The sequence below is a fragment of the Homalodisca vitripennis genome, chromosome 2 (genome assembly GCF_021130785.1).
Source record: "Homalodisca vitripennis isolate AUS2020 chromosome 2, UT_GWSS_2.1, whole genome shotgun sequence".
NCBI lineage: Eukaryota > Metazoa > Arthropoda > Insecta > Hemiptera > Cicadellidae > Homalodisca > Homalodisca vitripennis.
The window spans coordinates 1,378,947-1,396,865 of record NC_060208.1 but is presented as its reverse complement, the minus strand read 5'-3'; the positions used below and the strand labels follow the sequence as shown (position 1 = coordinate 1,396,865).

The window sequence follows — 17,919 nt, the reverse complement described above, 5'->3', positions numbered from 1 at the left end:
AGTAAAAAAAATTATGTTATAATTTAAAGTATCGTAATAGTTATTATTAAAAAATGTTAATCCTTAACTACAGATTTATTTTTTTATGTAAATTGATAATGGCAGTATACAGGTTACCCGTAAATTATGTACACATTAAATTCATTTTGCAGTTATGTCAAAATAATAAATTAGGGGCTTTGAAGTAGTTATTAATACTAAAATAATGTTAAAAAACAAAAATCCTATTTAAGCTACTTAGTGCGAGTCGCGAGGACAGTTGACGCAACTCGCAGACCACTGGACACGATGTTCCCAGTACAGGTAGTAACATGAGTATGTCCCATAAGATCTGTACTGCACAGTGAACGTGGAGCTGAGTATAGCATGCGCCATGTTTTTACAAACGCATGAAAAGTGATCGACAGGGAGCTCTGACAGGCGGATGATGCATTTATCCCGCTACTCCACTCGTAAGCTCAGTAGAGTAGACTGAGCCCTGACACACGGATGGTGAATTCATCCCGCTACTCCACTCGTGAGCTCCGTATATTAGACCGAGCCCTGACGGGCGGATGGGACATTCATATCGCTACTCCACTCGTGAGCTCAGTAGAGTAGACCGAGCCCTGACAGGCGGATGGTGCATTCCTCCCGCTACTCCACTCGTGAGCTCAGTAGAGTAAACTGAGCCCTGACAGACGGATGGTGAATTCATCCCGCTACTCCACTCGTGAGCTCCGTACATTAGATCGAGCCCTGACAGGCGGATGGGACATTCATCACGCTACTCCACTCGTGAGCTCAGTAGAGTAGACCGAGCCCTGACAGACGGATGGTGCATTCATCCCGCTACTCCACTCGTGAGCTCCGTACATTAGACTGAGCCCTGACAGGCGGATGGTGCATTCCTCCCGCTACTCCACTCGTGAGCTCCGTACATTAGACCGAGCTCTGACAGGCGGATGGGACTTTCATCCCGCTACTCCACACGTGAGCTCAGTAGAGTAGACCGAGCCCTGACAGGCGGATGGTGCATTTCTCCAGCTACTCCACCCATGAGCTCCGTACATTAGACTGAGCCCTGACAGGCGGATGGTGCATTCATCCCGCTACTCCACTCGTGAGCTCAGTAGAGTAGACTGAGCCCTGACAGACGGATGGTGAATTCATCCCGCTACTCCACTCGTGAGCTCCGTACATTAGATCGAGCCCTGACAGGCGGATGGGACATTCATCCCGTTACTCCACTCGTGAGCTCAGTAGAGTAGACCGAGCCCTGACAGACGGATGGGGAATTCATCCCGCTACTCCACTCGTGAGCTCAGTAGAGTATACCGAGCCCTGACAGGCGGATGGTGCATTCCTCCCGCTACTCCACTCGTGAGCTCAGTAGAGTAGACCGAGCCCTGACAGGCGGATGGTGCATTCCTCCAGCTACTCCACTCGTGAGCTTCGTAGAGTAGACTGAGCCCTGACAGGTGGACGGTGCATTCATCCCGCTACTCCACTCGTGAGCTCAGTAGAGTAGACTGAGTGAGCCCTGACATGCGGATGGTGTATTCCTCCCGCTACTCCACTCGTGAGCTCCGTACATTAGACTGAGCCCTGACAGGCGGATGGTGTATTCCTTCCACTACTCCACTCGTGAGCTCCGTACATTAGACTGAGCCCTGACAGGCGAATGGTGCATTCCTCCCGCTACTCCACTCGTGAGCTTCGTACAGTAGACCGAGGCCTGACAGGCGGATGGTATATTCCTCCCGCTACTCCACTCGTGAGCTCCGTACATTAGACTGAGCCCTGACAGGCGAATGGTGCATTCCTCCCGCTACTCCACTCGTGAGCTCTGTAGAGTAGACTGAGCCCTGACAGGCGGATGGTGCATACATCCCGCTACTCCACTCGTTAGCTCAGTAGAGTAGACTGAGTGAGCCCTGACAGGCGGATGGTGCATTCATTCCACTACTCCACTCGTGAGCTCCGTACATTAGACTGAGCCCTGACAGGCGGATGGTGTATTCCTCCCACTACTCCACTCGTGAGCTCCGTACATTAGACTGAGCCCTGACAGGCGGATGGTGTATTCCTCCCACTACTCCACTCGTGAGGTCCGTACATTAGACTGAGCCCTGACAGGCGGATGGTGTATTCCTCCCACTACTCCACTCGTGAGGTCCGTACATTAGGCTGAGCCCTGACAGGCGGATGGTGTATTCCTCCCACTACTCCACTCGTGAGCTCCGTACATTAGACTGAGCCCTGACAGGCGGATGGTGTATTCCTCCCACTAATCCACTCGTGAGGTCCGTACATTAGACTGAGCCCTGACAGGCGGATGGTGTATTCCTCCCACTACTCCACTCGTGAGCTCCGTACATTAGACTGAGCCCTGACAGGCGGATGGTGTATTCCTCCCACTACTCCACTCGTGAGCTCCGTACATTAGACTGAGCCCTGACAGGCGGATGGTGTATTCCTCCCACTACTCCACTCGTGAGGTCCGTACATTAGACTGAGCCCTGACAGGCGGATGGTGTATTCCTCCCACTACTCCACTCGTGAGGTCCGTACATTAGACTGAGCCCTGACAGGCGGAGTGCGCCTTCCTTTCACTACTCCACTCGTGAACTCCATAGAGTATGTAAATCTTTTATTTAAATCAAGTTTACTTGTGATAACCTGTATCGCAGGAATTATTCATTCGTTAGTTTGAAATCAGGATTATCTTTACTATGCTTTTATAGTTCCGATATGTATTTTTTAGGTACTATTTTAACACTGAAGTGATCACTAACTCGTAAATGTTTACGGAGTATATTTTTTATAGTTTTAAGTATTATTATTCGTCCTTAGTATATCGTCGTTTTTTATGTTTGATATTAGAAATCTGAATGCTGAACGATTTAAATTATAAGTAATAATAGTATATGCTCGTACTGCTATTAATAAAAATCTATGTATTACAGAAGGCCAGTAAAAAAGGAAAACCTCGTATTATGATAGACGATAGACATGACGAACTTGTGGTACAAAGATCAAACGAAACACATAGCAGCTTAAATTATCAAACGACTAAAATATTGTACTCGATACAAAATGAATCAATTTTGAACAAAAAGTATGGATTTTCCTTTACAAGTATCCAATTTCTAGGTACATTTAAGTAAACATACATTATAGCTAAGCCTTTTGACAATACCCGTATTGCAGCCATTAGGCCCCTACATGAACACGGATGTATATTACAGAGCTCAGCAAAACATGTAATTTTAGGTTGAATTTCCAACGTTTTATGTATATTTGTCATATTCCTCATTAATAATATGGTTAAAATCCTAAGTTCTTAAAATTTTCGAACTACATGATTATATAAACTGCAATAGAGCATAAAATAAATCTCTCAATTTATTACTCTATGACATATGTTAGTACAATTAGACTGTTTTATAATGTACACATTTCTTAAAAATATATCTATGTTTAATGTATTCATAATTATCGTTACAAAATATATAAAACCCCAGTTGCCCTGTTATGCCCGAGAACTCAACCTCCCCCCAAACCCCCACTGTTTGGACATCATAAACATATCCTTATTGGCACCCTGACCAGATGTGGGTCAACTTGATGAGGTCTATCACTATACACTATGAAGTTTCATCTACAGCTCAATTTATATTCAGTCATCTTCAAGAGTGATAGATTTCGTTAACTCTCAGCCTAATTCCATATATGATATTTGAATAATGATTGCCTCGATATTTTTAATTCGTTCACAAAATATCCTGTGGACGGGTATATAGAAAAAACGTAACTTCGGCAGCTTTATGGATGACTGCTGATGGACTTTTGGAAATGTTAGAGAAATCTTACACCAACAGTAATCAAGTAACACTTTATGGAAATAATTTTATATTATTACGGATATATGTATCTTCACTGATTTATATTTCCTATAATTGCAGATTGATTTTAAACCGACTTTGTGAGGATATAGTACATATCTATATAACAGTGCGGAAATGTAATTTATTACTTTGCACGAGAATACTCGTATATACTTATGACGAAGCATTTTGCTCTTTTTATGCGTGTCCCTCTATACAAATGATAAGTTGACTGCCCATGACACTCGACAGGCCACTAAACCGACCTCTCGCTAGCTCATGTCAAGGTGCAGGTACGAGTAGTTGTCCTCTGTTAGTGGCCGGTTGTGTTCTGTGTCTCAGCTCATGTCAAGGTGCAGGTACGAATAGTTGTCCTCTGTTAGTGGCCGGTTGTGTTCTGTGTCTCAGCTCATGTCAAGGTGCAGGTACGAGTAGTTGTCCTCTGTTAGTGGCCGGTTGTGTTCTGTGTCTCAGTTCAGGTCAAGGTGCAGGTACGAGTAGTTGTCCTCTGTTAGTGGCCGGTTGTGTTCTGTGTCTCAGCTCATGTCAAGGTGCAGGTACGAATAGTTGTCCTCTGTTAGTGGCCGGTTGTGTTCTGTGTCTCAGTTCAGGTCAAGGTGCAGGTACGAGTAGTTGACCTCTCTTAGTGGCCGGTTGTGTTCTGTGTCTCAGCTCATGTCAAGGTGCAGGTACGAGTAGTTGTCCTCTGTTAGTGGCCGGTTGTGTTCTGTGTCTCAGCTCATTCCAAGGTGCAGGTACGAGTAGTTGTCCTCTGTTAGTGGCCGGTTGTGTTCTGTGTCTCAGTTCAGGTCAAGGTGCAGGTACGAGTAGTTGTCCTCTGTTAGTGGCCGGTTGTGTTCTGTGTCTCAGCTCATGTCAAGGTGCAGGTACGAATAGTTGTCCTCTGTTAGTGGCCGGTTGTGTTCTGTGTCTCAGTTCAGGTCAAGGTGCAGGTACGAGTAGTTGTCCTCTGTTAGTGGCCGGTTGTGTTCTGTGTCTCAGCTCATGTCAAGGTGCAGGCACGAGTAGTTGTCCTCTGTTAGTGGCCGGTTGTGTTCTGTGTCTCAGCTCAGGTCAAGGTGCAGGTACGAGTAGTTGTCCTCTGTTAGTGGCCGGTTGTGTTCTGTGTCTCAGCTCATGTCAAGGTGCAGGTACGAGTAGTTGTCCTCTGTTAGTGGCCGGTTGTGTTCTGTGTCTCAGCTCAGGTCAAGGTGCAGGTACGAGTAGTTGTCCTCTGTTAGTGGCCGGTTGTGTTCTGTGTCTCAGCTCATGTCAAGGTGCAGGTACGAATAGTTGTCCTCTGTTAGTGGCCGGTTGTGTTCTGTGTCTCAGCTCATGCCAAGGTGCAGGTACGAGTAGTTGTCCTCTGTTAGTGGCCGGTTGTGTTCTGTGTCTCAGCTCATGTCAAGGTGCAGGCACGAGTAGTTGTCCTCTGTTAGTGGCCGGTTGTGTTCTGTGTCTCAGCTCAGGTCAAGGTGCAGGTACGAGTAGTTGTTCTCTGTTAGTGGCCGGATGTGTTCTGTGTCTCAGCAAACACAAATCACATGAGCTTTATGCTCAAAACTCGTTTTTTTATTGTTTCCTTATAACAATTTTAAGTAGTATGTAATTAAGTTAGCGTTTTACTTGATTTAAAAGTATTGTTAATTTAAAAAAAAAACAGAATACAGTTACTGTCCAGTGGGGCTTTAACACCAACATAATATAAACTCGTTTTCTTATTCAAATATATAAGGATTGGCTTAACCAAATATACTGTATTTTAATAAATTGATAGGATACACAAAAGTAGCTGGCATTGGCATTCGGATAAGGTACGTGTTGCAAATAGAGATATATTGAGTATTAAAAGATATCTAACCGGCATTACTGCAAAATTTGAATTGAAAACAGGGTGGGATAAGGTTCTTCATGAGCGTACATAGTGTTCTACAAAACTACTTAGGTGAATCGATAGTATAAATATAGTTTTATGACATGATCATCGTTATGTAGTCTTTGGTGATGGGAGACAGGCTGATGATGGATGATTGTCCACTACGTGATGACAAAGCTTTGTTGTCTGAAGTCGCTTGACGAAACATCGCATTGTTTGCCACGGCGTTCTCTATGACTTTGACAGCAGTTGTAGCGTCACCGGTGAGACGTCCGATATCCTCCAGAGGCTTGTCCAGTCGTTTAACTGTTTCAAACGTTGCCATTTGGAGCCTGGCTTGGGATAGTCGCTCGTTGGTCACTCCCTCCTTTGCCATTGCTTCCTGCTCCTGCAGTATCGACTGGGAGATTTTATTGGATACGAGATCCACCAAACTCTTAACTTCCTGAAACATAAAACTATGATTGTACAGACAAACTGAGGCCATTCTCATCCTTACTTAGGTAACGTCGGTTGTGTCATGTTTACTGGAAGATTTTATTGGATACAAGATCCACCAAACTCTTAACTTCCTGAAACATAAAACTATGATTGTACAGACAAACTGAGGCCTTCTCATCCTTACTTAGGTAACGTCGGTTGTGTCATGTTTACTGGAAGATTTTATTGGATACGAGATCCACCAAACTCTTAACTTCTTGAAGCCTAAAACTATGATTGTACAGACAAACTGAGGTCATTCTCATCCTTACTTGGGTAATGTCGGTTGTGTCATGTTTACTGGAAGATTTTGTTGGATGCGAATCCACCAAAATCTTAACTTCCTGAAGCCTAAAACTATGATTGTACAGACAAACTGAGGTCATTCTCATCCTTACTAGGGTAATGTCGGTTGTGTCATGTTTACTGGAAGATTTTGTTGGATGCGAAATCCACCAAAATCTTAACTTCCTGAAGCCTAAAACTATGATTGTACAGACAAACTGAGGTCATTCTCATCCTTACTTGGGTAATGTCGGTTGTGTCATGTTTACTGGAAGATTTTGTTGGATGCGAAATCCACCAAAATCTTAACTTCCTGAAGCCTAAAACTATGATTGTACAGACAAACTGAGGTCATTCTCATCCTTACTTGCGTAATGTCGGTTGTGTCATGTTTACTGGAAGATTTTGTTGGATGCGAAATCCACCAAAATCTTAACTTCCTGAAGCCTAAAACTATGATTGTACAGACAAACTGAGGTCATTCTCATCCTTACTTGCGTAATGTCGGTTGTGTCATGTTTACTGGAAGATTTTGTTGGATGCGAATCCACCAAAATCTTAACTTCCTGAAGCCTAAAACTATGATTGTACAGACAAACTGAGGTCATTCTCATCCTTACTTGGGTAATGTCGGTTGTGTCATGTTTACTGGAAGATTTTATTGGATACAAGATCCACCAAACTCTTAACTTCCTGAAGCCTAAAACTATGATTGTACACACAAACTGAGGTCATTCTCATCCTTACTTGGGTAATGTCGGTTGTGTCATGTTTACTGGAAGATTTTGTTGGATGCGAAATCCACCAAAATCTTAACTTCCTGAAGCCTAAAACTATGATTGTACAGACAAACTGAGGTCATTCTCATCCTTACTTGGGTAATGTCGGTTGTGTCATGTTTACTGGAAGATTTTGTTGGATGCGAAATCCACCAAAATCTTAACTTCCTGAAGCCTAAAACTATGATTGTACAGACAAACTGAGGTCATTCTCATCCTTACTTGGGTAATGTCGGTTGTGTCATGCTTACAAGAAGACCTTAAGTTTAAATCTTGTTTAAGTGTATTTAAATAGTTTTATTTAATATTCTGATCCTACTCTTATTTTTATACGTCTTAGTTATTATGTAGTTAACCAACATGTTTATACTGCTAATGATCTAATTAGAACATGTCATCTTTTTACAGCTCGTATTATGATATTCTTTTGTTATAATAACCAAATCCATACTCAAGCCATGTTCACCTCTTGGCTGTGTGACTACGAAGAAGAATATACATTTTGGGCTGCTTCAAATAACAACTTTTAATTATTATTTTTTAATTTAAAATAAAAAAATTGTTGGTTTTTATTATTAATAGTAATTGGTTAACTTTTCCATATATGTATTGGAAAGGTAACGTGAGCACCGAACGTCATGTTGCCTGTATACCTGATGTCTTGAAAGTCCCCTCCCCCTATTCACATTTTTATGAATAGAAATGGAGTGATTTACTTTGGGAGATGTTAATATGACCAACTGAGAAATTTTGTTATGTATGAAAAGTTTTGACCCCTACAGGCACATAAAACATTCGCTCACTAGTTGTTTTGAGAACTTACACCAACAACCGTGAATAACACAGCGTTTATTAGGTTTTGTCCAACAACCGTGAATAACACAGCGTTTATTAGGTTTTTTCCAACAACCGTGAATAACACAGCGTTTATTAGGTTTTGTCCCTGGAGTATTCCTGGAGTACCGATAGCTGGTAATCTCTTATTGATTACCGGTTAGTATGCGAGACACATTCAGTTTACTTTGACACAGTAACCGGTTTGGTTGTTGATTCTTATAATAACATTTATTATGATTTCATATCGTCACTTCTCAAAATACTAGTGAGTGAATTTTTATTGGCCTTAAAATAACTTTAAATATAGCTGAAACTGTAGGGATTTTATAATACGATTCACACTTTAATTGTCCACCTAATTTGACAGAGTAAAGTTAGAGATCTCTATTTTGCACCATTCTGCTTTTTTTACAATACTTTAAATGCTAGGTTTCTATTTAATTAAAAATAAGTTAAACATTTTGACAACCCCAAAAATACCTCTTTTGGGGGGGAGGGTGAGTCAATAAATTTCATACACTAAAAAACTCCTTATTGGTCATATAAACATCCTCCCAAAAATCACTCCATCTCTGTTCATAATAAAGTTAAAAGGGGAGGGGGAGGACTTTAAAGACACCCGGTATAAATAAAGGTTTGTGTAATATTTAAAACATATGTCTATATGCATTCTTATATATCCAGCGAGCAGAAAAGAACTTGTAGCCGCCAAATTAGTGAGTTATTGGTTTTGCTGACGCTCAGCTAATACGCAGAGAATAAATTGTATATCTTTTCCAGAAAATCACCGCTCCTAAACCGAATAAGTTCTTTAATAATAAATAAAATTAACTTACTTCCGTTGCCTTTCCTTTTCCGAGTTTTGTCTTTGGCTCAGTGTTCTGTGGAGGAGGAGGCTGGTCACTCGGAATCTGTCGGTTAAGTGACGTAGATTCATTTCTAGTTACGGGTGGTGAGCGTGTAGTTTTCACTTCCTCTTCCATCATCCGCTGTTTTTTCGTTTTTCCCCTTTTTGCCAGTTTCCTTACTCTTATTGGATTGGCTTCTGTCGGTGTTGATTTAGCTGTAACGGACTTGGCTTTGGCAGCCATCGAACGAAGGGCGACACGGTCGTGGTCTGGGCTAGACGCCAGTGAGGTATTGTACAGCTGGGACGTCAGGTTGACATCTCTAGACCTCGGACTCGTGCTATCCACCCCGGGTTCTCCTGTCATGCTTTGTTCACTTGTACTTATCGATACATCGTCATCCTTAGAAACACAAATATTTTAGATTTTGCTGTTACAAGTATTACATTCGTAGCAATAAAGAATATTATGTTTTATAAAACTTTAATCGAACATTAAGCATTTTATATGATATAATATGGCTTATTAATTAGGTTAATAAGAAATTAAATATTTCTTTATTATACCTAGAGACAAAAATCATTTAAGTCAACTTCCAGACTTAACTTCTTTTTAATCAACACATTAGATTAATCGTTGTAATTACAGATAAACTATATAAAAACTTATCTACCCTATAAATTATAATGCGTTTTACGTTTATGGGTAGGACAATTTGTAAAACATCATTGTCTTCTAGATATTTAAATTTAATGATCTAAAATCACTGCAACAATAACGTATATAGAGCCTGTCCATAACTTTTCTTACTAAAGCTTGCACATGTTAGAAGAAGTAAATTTTTAATATTATTTATAAAATTATAGTTATTAATATATATTTATTTTCGGTATTCGAACGAAATATATCTTAAGATGACAGTCGACCTTATGTAAACATAAGTAATTTTAATTGTTTAAACATAAGTTCCATCCACATAAAACATGAACAATACAATTACACGAAGATTAAAGATCAAAAGTTATGATTAAAGACATGTAATTTTGGAATGAACAAAGCTTTCACTTGCAATTATAAAAGATAAAGATCATCTGTACACCCTTTATTAAAGAAATAAACATTTCCCGTTCTATGATTATAACAATGAAACTACATAATTACCTAATACGAAACCTCAGTACTCGATCACGATGTATTCGAAATTTTTATTTATTTTATTAAAATGATGACGTCTCTAGTCCTTTGATACTGTTTTTTTTTCATTTCATACACATCACTAAGGTTACATTCAAAATACACGCAGGTGTAGCAAAAGTATATAGCTCATTTCATCGTAAATACCAATGTGAAAATATTTTATAATGCTGAGCCTATTCACGTAGAATATTGCAAACGTTTTAATCTATAGATCAATGCGTTCTCGGGATATCGTACGGACATTCAGACAGAGGTTTAATGGTTTCAGCCCTGAGTGATAGGCTTTACTAACTCTCAGCCAATAATATAAGACTCATTATTTACTTATTAGAATGGGCATACTTTTATAACGCATCATAGAAAGGAACGAGTCCAACTTTTAAAACTGATATCACATTTGGGATTGTTTTGTTGCCTCGACACAGGTTGCCCAAACGTTTATCATTATTAGACAAATTACTGGAACCTGTTACACGAGTACAGTGGTACCAACCGCAGATACAATAAGTCCTCGGCGATCGGTTACTGTGCGATCCATACCAGAGCCCACAGATGCTATGGATTCGCAAATGTTAGATAAAAACCTCCACCATCGTGTTTCACCATAACAAATGCCTGAAGACGTAACATTCAGCAGCCGTCCCAAATACGAAATTTTACGTCTCAAATCCGTTCTCTCATTGCAATCGGTGGGATTGTTATCTGTATTATACGAGTACTGGAGGGTCAATACGTAGTTACCGTCGACATCATTACCATGTCAGGATTCAGATAATTCTAATGAACTGGAATTAAATATAAACACGGCTTGGAATTAGAAGCAGAGTCCGTAGAGACTTTTCGCCGTTCGGGCTTTGACATCCGTATCTACCTGAATTCGAAACTACCCTTTGAATCGATCGGCCCACCCCTAACTTGTTCTTGAATCACTTCTTGAATGCTTTACCCATTTTTATAAGTGGGGACCCGGTAATATCTAGTTTCAAAATATCTCTGTTTATCAATAAATCTGGACCAAATCAAGGATTCAAACTTATTAATAACGCAAGTTGTTTTAAATTAGTAAAAGTTCCATTTTATTTTACATTTTCAAATTATTTACATGTGATCCATACAATAAACGTTTACTTTGAAATTTGAAAATGGTATATTCAGGTATGGCATAACCTTTTAAGTACTAGTAAATGTATGTATGTATGTAATACAGCGTTTTTTTTCTTACAAACCAATACGAAATCAAATACAAATATTTTTAACAGTTTCTATTCATTTTATGATTCAGCTACGTCGTATCAGATCATGATGTGTTAGTTGCTATTAAAAATGACTTGTATAGGAATCGGCTTTTACTTATTAGGTGGTCTGTTAATATAAATTGCATTATTAAAACTTATATGAGAATAGATAGAGGTGATCTAAAAGCCAGCTTTAAAAAATTAATATTATATAGAAGACTTAGCCTTCAGTTCCAGTGACACCTTTGGTTTGTTTTCAATGGTTTAAGAGGCAATAACTGTAGATAAAGCTAGATATTCATTAGACAACATGTCTATCAGTCAACGGTTTGGGTGCAGTATAGTAAGCGGTCACCAACACAACGAAACAGGGGTACCACATTATCGATTATAAATAACAACGCTATCTAATGAAATAACATTTTAATACAAATTATTTAGAATTCCCAGCTTTTTTTATTTATTGAATAACAATACTAAACCAAATTATTTCAAGCAAAATAAAATCATTTGTATAGTATTTTAGTAGCAGCAGCAAGTGCGATGGCGATGTACATTTGTTATTCGTGCCAGAAGCTGTCAGACACGCATATCCTTCCAAATAGTAATGTTACACGGTTTTCTTTGTTAACATTTTATAAATACACATACCCTAGATAGTGTTTTATTCATCACTAAATGATTACTCTTGTATTTATAAAAATACATATAACATAATTCGTTTCGATACTTTAGATAATAATAAATACGATTATACGACAGTAATGGTGTCCGCATAACTTCAGTACTAGTTTTTTTCCTCAAATAAATAATTTATCGCAACTCATGATTGTCCTTGCAAGGAAAAAACAAGAGTGAAATAAATACTTACCTTTTTGTTGCTGCAGAAAAAAGCATTTACAGCAGTAACAAGTACAATGTACGGCAAGAGCAGGCAGGAGCTTGAGTTAATACTTTATCACAACTCATAATTTTGCTTGCAATGAAAAAATAAGAATGACATAAATACTTACCTTTTTGTTGCTGCAGAAAAAGCATTTACAGCAGTAACAAGTACAATGTACGGCAAGAGCAGGCAGGAGCTTGAGTTAATACTTTATCACAACTCATGATTTTGCTTGCAATGAAAAAATAAGAGTGAAATAAATACTTACCTTTTTGTTGCTGCAGAAAAAGCATTTACAGCAGTAACAAGTACAATGTACGGCAAGAGCAGGCAGGAGCTTGAGTTAATAATTTATCACAACTCATGATTTTGCTTGCAATGAAAAAATAAGAGTGAAATCAATACTTACCTTTTTGTTGCTGCAGAAAAAGCATTTACAGCAGTAACAAGTACAATATACGGCAAGAGCAGGCAGGAGCTTGAGTTAATAATTTATCATAACTCATGATTTTGCTTGCAATGAAAAAAAAGAGTGAAATCAATACTTACCTTTTTGTTGTTGCTGAGAATGAATTGAGAGGAGTCACAAGTACAATATGTATGGCAAGAGCAGAAGCTTGAGGAAATAATTTATCGTAACTCATGATTTTGCTTGCAATACAGAAACAAGAGTGAAATTAATACTTACCTTTTTGTTATTGTTGAGGAAGCATTTAGAGCAGTCACAAGTACAATGTACGGCAAGAACAGGAGGGAAAACATCACATACAGATAACGTCACCAGCAATGTCCAATAAAACATCATAAACAGCTGTAACATCATTTCCAGACTCAATTGAGAAACAATCAAACTAAAAGATGACAAAACTTTATATTGGATGTCAATATAGAGTTACAAAATATGACTTTTGACTGTATTTCCCATTTCTTAGCAAATACACACGAAATACATGAAATGTAATTAGGCTGTTTCAATAACATCTTATGGAATATACAAAAATAGAAGTCTGTTCTTTCTTATAAGATCGTTGGTTTGATAAATTGTATAAATAATAAATTATGACAATACAAGCAATTATATGTTGCATTTACTTATCACATCGAATACCTGGATGGGTAGTTGCCGTTAAATATTCTTTAAATTGTAGATATATATGTACTGATAATTAATGGAGCATGTTTTGTAATAATTATAAATGTTGACCACGTTCCTACATTTCATTCTCAGCTACAAAATTTGGAAAAATATCAATTTGAATGTTCATTTCAAAATTAAATCTAAAACCTGATAACTCAAACTAACTTCGGAATAACGTTAAGAAAATCTAAACTGGACGTGGCAGACCAATCTTAATCTTTGATCGAGCATTTTTGAACAACATTGCAGGTGTATTAAGAAGATTGTTAATCTGAGATAGTTTGATATAATAAAGAAAAATATTGGATATAAATCTATTAAACTTAGGAATTAATGTTGAAAACCACATAAACCTCAGGAATACGAGTCGCAATACCATGTATCCATGGTTTGTAAGCCAAATTACAAGAGTAAGTGGGAGCGGCAGCACCAGGAGTATCAATGAATATAAATAGCTTATATAAATTATTAAAAAGAGGGCAGAGATACGCCACATTACGTATCGCGTAACAAGCTTCACTTAAATAGGCTGCATGCGTTAATTCTCCATATCACGAATCGCGTAACAAGCTTCACTTAAATAGGCTGCATGCGTTAATTCGCCATATCAGGTATCGCGTAACAAGCTTCACTTAAATAGGCTGCATGCGTTGATACGCCACATCACGTATCGCGTAACAAGCTTCACTTAAATAGGCTGCATGCGTTAATTCTCCATACCACGAATCGCGTAACAAGCTTCACTTAAATAGGCTGCATGCGTTGATACGCCACATCACGTATCGCGTAACAAGCTTCACTTAAATAGGCTGCATGCGTTAATTCTCCATATCAGGTATCGCGTAACAAGCTTCACTTAAATAGGCTGCATGCGTTGATACGCCACATCACGTATCGCGTAACAAGCTTCACTTAAATAGGCTGCATGCGTTAATTCTCCATATCACGAATCGCGTAACAAGCTTCACTTAAATAGGCTGCATGCGTTAATTCGCCATATCAGGTATCGCGTAACAAGCTTCACTTAAATAGGCTGCATGCGTTGATACGCCACATCACGTATCACGTAACAAGCTTCACTTAAATAGGCTGCATGCGTTAATACGCCACATCACGTATCGCGTAACAAGCTTCACTTAAATAGGCTGCATGCGTTAATTCTCCATATCAGGTATCGCGTAACAAGCTTCACTTAAATAGGCTGCATGCGTTGATACGCCACATCACGTATCGCGTAACAAGCTTCACTTAAATAGGCTGCATGCGTTAATTCTCCATATCACGAATCGCGTAACAAGCTTCACTTAAATAGGCTGCATGCGTTAATTCTCCATACCACGAATCGCGTAACAAGCTTCACTTAAATAGGCTGCATGCGTTGATACGCCACATCACGTATCGCGTAACAAGCTTCACTTAAATAGGCTGCATGCGTTGATACGCCACATCACGTATCAACAAGCTTCACTTAAATAGGCTGCATGCAATCGCGTAACAAGCTTCACTTAAATAGGCTGCATGCGTTGATACGCCACATCACGTATCGCGTAACAAGCTTCACTTAAATAGGCTGCATGCGTTAATTCTCCATACCACGAATCGCGTAACAAGCTTCACTTAAATAGGCTGCAAGCGTTGATACGTCACATCACGTATCGCGTAACAAGCTTCACTTAAATAGGCTGCATGCGTTAATTCTCCATATCACGAATCGCGTAACAAGCTTCACTTAAATAGGCTGCATGCGTTGATACGCCACATCACGTATCGCGTAACAAGCTTCACTTAAATAGGCTGCATGCGTTAATTCTCCATATCACGAATCGCGTAACAAGCTTCACTTAAATAGGCTGCATGCGTTGATTCGCCATATCACGTATCGCGTAACAAGCTTCACTTAAATAGGCTGCATGCGTTAATACGCCACATCACGGTATCGCGTAACAAGCTTCACTTAAATAGGCTGCATGCGTTAATTCGCCATATCAGGTATCGCGTAACAAGCTTCACTTAAATAGGCTGCATGCGTTGATACTCCATATCACGTATCGCGTAACAAGCTTCACTTAAATAGGCTGCATGCGTTAATTCGCCACATCACGTATCGCGTAACAAGCTTCACTTAAATAGGCTGCATGCGTTGATTCGCCACATCACGTATCGCGTAACAAGCTTCACTTAAATAGGCTGCATGCGTTAATACGCCACATCACGTATCGCGTAACAAGCTTCACTTAAATAGGCTGCATGCGTTAATACGCCACATCACGTAATCGCGTAACAAGCTTCACTTAAATAGGCTGCATGCGTTAATACGCCACATCACGTATCGCGTAAGAAGCTTCACTTAAATAGGCTGCATGCGTTGATACGCCACATCACGTATCGCGTAACAAGCTTCACTTAAATAGGCTGCATGCGTTAATTCTCCATATCACGAATCGCGTAACAAGCTTCACTTAAATAGGCTGCATGCGTTAATTCGCCATATCAGGTATCGCGTAACAAGCTTCACTTAAATAGGCTGCATGCGTTGATACGCCACATCACGTATCACGTAACAAGCTTCACTTAAATAGGCTGCATGCGTTAATACGCCACATCACGTATCGCGTAACAAGCTTCACTTAAATAGGCTGCATGCGTTAATTCTCCATATCAGGTATCGCGTAACAAGCTTCACTTAAATAGGCTGCATGCGTTGATACGCCACATCACGTATCGCGTAACAAGCTTCACTTAAATAGGCTGCATGCGTTAATTCTCCATATCACGAATCGCGTAACAAGCTTCACTTAAATAGGCTGCATGCGTTAATTCTCCATACCACGAATCGCGTAACAAGCTTCACTTAAATAGGCTGCATGCGTTGATACGCCACATCACGTATCGCGTAACAAGCTTCACTTAAATAGGCTGCATGCGTTGATACGCCACATCACGTATCGCGTAACAAGCTTCACTTAAATAGGCTGCATGCGTTAATTCTCCATACCACGAATCGTGTAACAAGCTTCACTTAAATAGGCTGCATGCGTTGATACGCCACATCACGTATCGCGTAACAAGCTTCACTTAAATAGGCTGCATGCGTTAATTCTCCATACCACGAATCGCGTAACAAGCTTCACTTAAATAGGCTGCAAGCGTTGATACGTCACATCACGTATCGCGTAACAAGCTTCACTTAAATAGGCTGCATGCGTTAATTCTCCATATCACGAATCGCGTAACAAGCTTCACTTAAATAGGCTGCATGCGTTGATACGCCACATCACGTATCGCGTAACAAGCTTCACTTAAATAGGCTGCATGCGTTAATACGCCACATCACGTATCGCGTAACAAGCTTCACTTAAATAGGCTGCATGCGTCAATTCGCCATATCAGGTATCGCGTAACAAGCTTCACTTAAATAGGCTGCATGCGTTAATACTCCACATCACGTATCGCGTAACAAGCTTCACTTAAATAGGCTGCATGCGTTAATTCGCCATATCAGGTATCGCGTAACAAGCTTCACTTAAATAGGCTGCATGCGTTGATTCGCTATATCACGTATCGCGTAACAAGCTTCACTTAAATAGGCTGCATGCGTTAATACGCCACATCACGTATCGCGTAACAAGCTTCACTTAAATAGGCTGCATGCGTTAATACGCCACATCACGTATCGCGTAACAAGCTTCACTTAAATAGGCTGCATGCGTTAATACGCCACATCACGTATCGCGTAAGAAGCTTCACTTAAATAGGCTGCATGCGTTGATACGCCACGTATTAAATTTGTATACGATTGTACTCGGTTTCCACAAACATTTATTTATTCTATGTATTTATTTCTCGTTACTGTCGTTGATACGTGTATACTAACGTAAAAATTTTCGCTAACGCTGTCCTTAGATCCCTTATAGTTAAATGCACCGTCATCGAACTCGACGTTGGCTTGGGACAGACAGATATGAAAATACAGAAATGAAAAAATGTCAGTCGCTCGAATGATAGACTAACTAAAGCTCATATAATTAATCATCAAACGTTTACAATATAATAAACAGGTAGTTTAATTTACATAGATATTTAAAAGCGCATTAGCTGACAAGAAAAGGGACTGGAATAATAGAATTGATATTCGTTCTGATTAATTTACAATTGTATCAAATATGTTATCTCTCCAGGAAGAAATACAATGCAGAGGCAGTTTAAAATAAACGAGGACAAAAGTAAAATTATAATACGTAAAAAAGTCACTTACGTGTTGACAAACGCCTTGTTACAGCTAGCAGTATGCGGGCATAAATCAGAGCCATAACTTCTAACGAACTGTTGGTAACAATAGCGATAATTGTTGCTTTAAACGCTCTCTTTAGTTTATCGCACATAACTGTATTTATTGTCAGAGCCGTTGGAGGGCAGCGCGAGCGGTATATCTACAAGGACTTAGTTTGTATTCCACCTGATTGTTAATGAAACTGTAATAATAATTTAT

General features: G+C 39.5%; 1 protein-coding gene across 1 annotated transcript; it reads right to left on the bottom strand.

The window, feature by feature from the left end:
• Positions 1-3,369: 3,369 nt before the first annotated feature.
• On the bottom strand, positions 3,370-17,524 carry LOC124353466. The gene is made up of 4 exons (XM_046803308.1): positions 17,503-17,524; positions 12,981-13,103; positions 8,963-9,376; positions 3,370-6,190 (listed from the first exon to the last, which is right to left on the bottom strand). Exons 2-4 carry the CDS (start codon positions 13,095-13,097, stop codon positions 5,840-5,842), a joined length of 882 nt encoding a protein of 293 aa, XP_046659264.1. The 5' UTR covers positions 13,098-13,103; positions 17,503-17,524; the 3' UTR covers positions 3,370-5,839.
• Between the last annotated feature and the right edge of the window lie 395 nt (positions 17,525-17,919).

What these genes read in the sequence shown, in the direction of transcription:
- LOC124353466 (XM_046803308.1), bottom strand. Translation starts at nt 13,097, where the DNA reads ATGATGTTTTATTGGACATTGCTGGTGACGTTATCTGTATGTGATGTT. An exon ending in TCCTCAACAATAACAAAAAG is followed by an intron (nt 9,377 to 12,980) that starts GTAAGTATTAAT and finishes TGTGTTTCTAAG; the next exon opens with GATGACGATGTATCGATAAG. An exon ending in GAAAAGGAAAGGCAACGGAA is followed by an intron (nt 6,191 to 8,962) that starts GTAAGTTAATTT and finishes TTTATGTTTCAG; the next exon opens with GAAGTTAAGAGTTTGGTGGA.